The 2,500-nt window shown below is 48.7% G+C and overlaps 1 protein-coding gene across 1 annotated transcript in view; it reads right to left on the reverse strand.

The window, feature by feature from the left end:
- The window catches only part of slc23a1 (solute carrier family 23 member 1), a gene marked incomplete at both ends in the record, with an annotated part of 9,974 nt that overhangs the window by 6,946 nt on the left and 528 nt on the right, over positions 1–2,500 (reverse strand). The window contains 3 exons of the mRNA XM_080549405.1: positions 886–987; positions 1,807–1,895; positions 2,427–2,500. The exon at positions 2,427–2,500 is cut by the window's right edge and continues 84 nt beyond it. Of these exons, the coding sequence (XP_080405531.1) occupies positions 886–987; positions 1,807–1,895; positions 2,427–2,500 (265 nt within the window). The remainder of the gene's footprint in view (positions 1–885; positions 988–1,806; positions 1,896–2,426) is intronic.

The raw sequence follows: 2,500 nt of genomic DNA on the forward strand, positions 1-2,500 counted from the left end.
CATCACTGCAGCCTACATCCCCCCAGAGGCTAATGCTAAGCTAGCAATGAAAGAACTGCATGTTGCCATCAGCAACCAACAAACGGTACACCCGGATGGGTGCCTTCATTATTGCAGGGGATTTCAACCATTCTAACCATTCCAGCATGTCACCAGCATGTCCCCTGCCCTACCAGAGGAGACAAAACTCTGGATCATGTTCATACAAACATAGCTGAGGGCTACAAAGCCGTTCCCCTCCCCCACCTGGGACAATCTGACCCCATCTCATTGTTCCTATACTCCCCAAGTACACACCACTCACTCATTAAGCGTGTGAAAACGACAGTGAGGACAGATCAAATCTGGACTGGGCCCCTGTTCAGAGCTCAGAGCTCAGGCCACTCGGGACCACCGCACTGACATTGATCTACACCTCTTCCGTTCTGGATGACATCATCACATGACTCCAGAACAGCTTCTTTCCACAGAGCTGTCACTCTGATAAACACCCGCCCCCCACACACACACTCACACATGGGGTACAATGACTCTCAGTATGCCCCACCCCCCAGCCACTGTGGACAATCCAATTTAGCCGTTGCACTACTGCTGGTTGCACACACACCCCTGGTCAACATGAACACGCATTTACCCTTTGCACTACTGCTGTTTACAATACTACCTTTGCACATACCATATTTTTGCACATTTTTGCTCTTTTTGATATTATTTAAACATAATGTAGCCTACATACCATACTGTTCATAAGCTACCTTAACTGTACATAGCTCATAACTCATAACTCTGCATTTCCCTGTCTGGCACTTGTACTCTACAATGACAATAAAGTTGAATCTAATCTAATCTAATCTAACAAAAAGAAACAGACGCTGCCGTCCTAACCACGAGGCTGTGACAGGAAGCAGGAAGTAGCTACCTCTCTTATCCTGGGTTGCCAGATGTGGGAGGTGTTGAAGGGAAGAGTCCCGTTCCCATAAATCTCCTCTGTTAACAAACACACAAACAGACCAGGGTCAGACACAGCAGGTCGGGGCACCTGGGTGATGTAGCTCACTAAGGCGCATGCCACGTAATCGTAAAAGTCCCTGGTTCGATTACGGCCATCGACCTATCCTGCATGTCATCCCTCCTCTCTCTCACCCATCCTTCACGTCAATCACTACTGTCTCTATCCCAAATAAAGCAGAAATTCTCTAAGACATAATATATTACAAAAGAAAAAAAACAGTAGGTCAAACATGCAACAGCCACCACATACCCTCTCCTCTGTTAAAACACTTAGGCCCCTAGTCTCATCCGGTAGGAGAGGGAACAGTAGAGGCTGGTGGAGGTAGAACTCGGAGGACGGGCTCCTTGTAAACCATGGAATGGAATAAGGGATGCATTCCATCCATTACACTGACACCGTCGTCCAATGGACCTATCACTAAGCCACGCCCCAAAATAGATATTGTCCAATCATATCACAGCAAAAGTCACGACAGGCAGAAAACTCGGACAAACAACTCGCTAATATCTAATGGTGAAAAGCTTTGAGACTAAATATTCTTCGAAATATCTTTAATAAACATGTCTATTACTTGCTGTGGTAAATCAGAAATCAGAAATTTGCCAACTCCGCCATTGTAAGTCACTGAATGTCATTCAGTCACGGTCGGTCAGTCAGTCACTGTCAGTGAAGCGTTGTTTGTTTGTCCGAGTTTTCAAAGGGGGCGTGGCTTAGCGATAGGTCCATTCCTACCTCCAGCAGCCTCCCCCTGACAGGGCGTGAGGGGGGGGGGACTGAAGGACAGAGAGACGCACCGTCAGAGGGACATTTCCACCGATCGAGGCCCAGGATGGCCTGAGCAGGGATGAGGAAGGCGAATGCACTGGCCTGGAACAGAGGCAACCTGCAGGACACATGGTGGAGAGGACAGGCACATGAGTATCCTACAACCAGAACACAGACATACTGTACTGTACACACACACCCTGACAGTGACACTCACACTCACACTCACACTGACACTCACACACACTCTGACACTGACACTCACACTGACACTCACTCTGACACTGACACTGACACTGACACTCACCCTGAGACTCACACTCACACTCACACACACTCTGACACTCACACTCACACTCACACACACTCTGACACTCACACTGACACTGCCACTCACTCTGACACTGACACTCACACACACTCTGACACTGACACTGACACACACACTGACACTGACACTCACACTCACACTCACACTGACACTGACACTGACACTGACACTCACACTCACACACACTCTGACACTGACACTGACACTCACACTCACACTGACACTGACACTCACACTCACGCTCACGCTCACGCTCACACTCACACTCACACTCACACTCACACTCACACTCACACTCACACTCACACTCACCCCTACCTGATTCCAAAGGTGGTCTGTATGAGTGTTGTGAGTCCTACGCAGGTGAAGATGGTTCCGACCAGCTGGCTGAC

The sequence above is a fragment of the Nansenia antarctica genome, assembly GCF_963989245.1.
Source record: "Nansenia antarctica genome assembly, chromosome: 20".
Taxonomy (NCBI): domain Eukaryota; kingdom Metazoa; phylum Chordata; class Actinopteri; order Argentiniformes; family Microstomatidae; genus Nansenia; species Nansenia antarctica.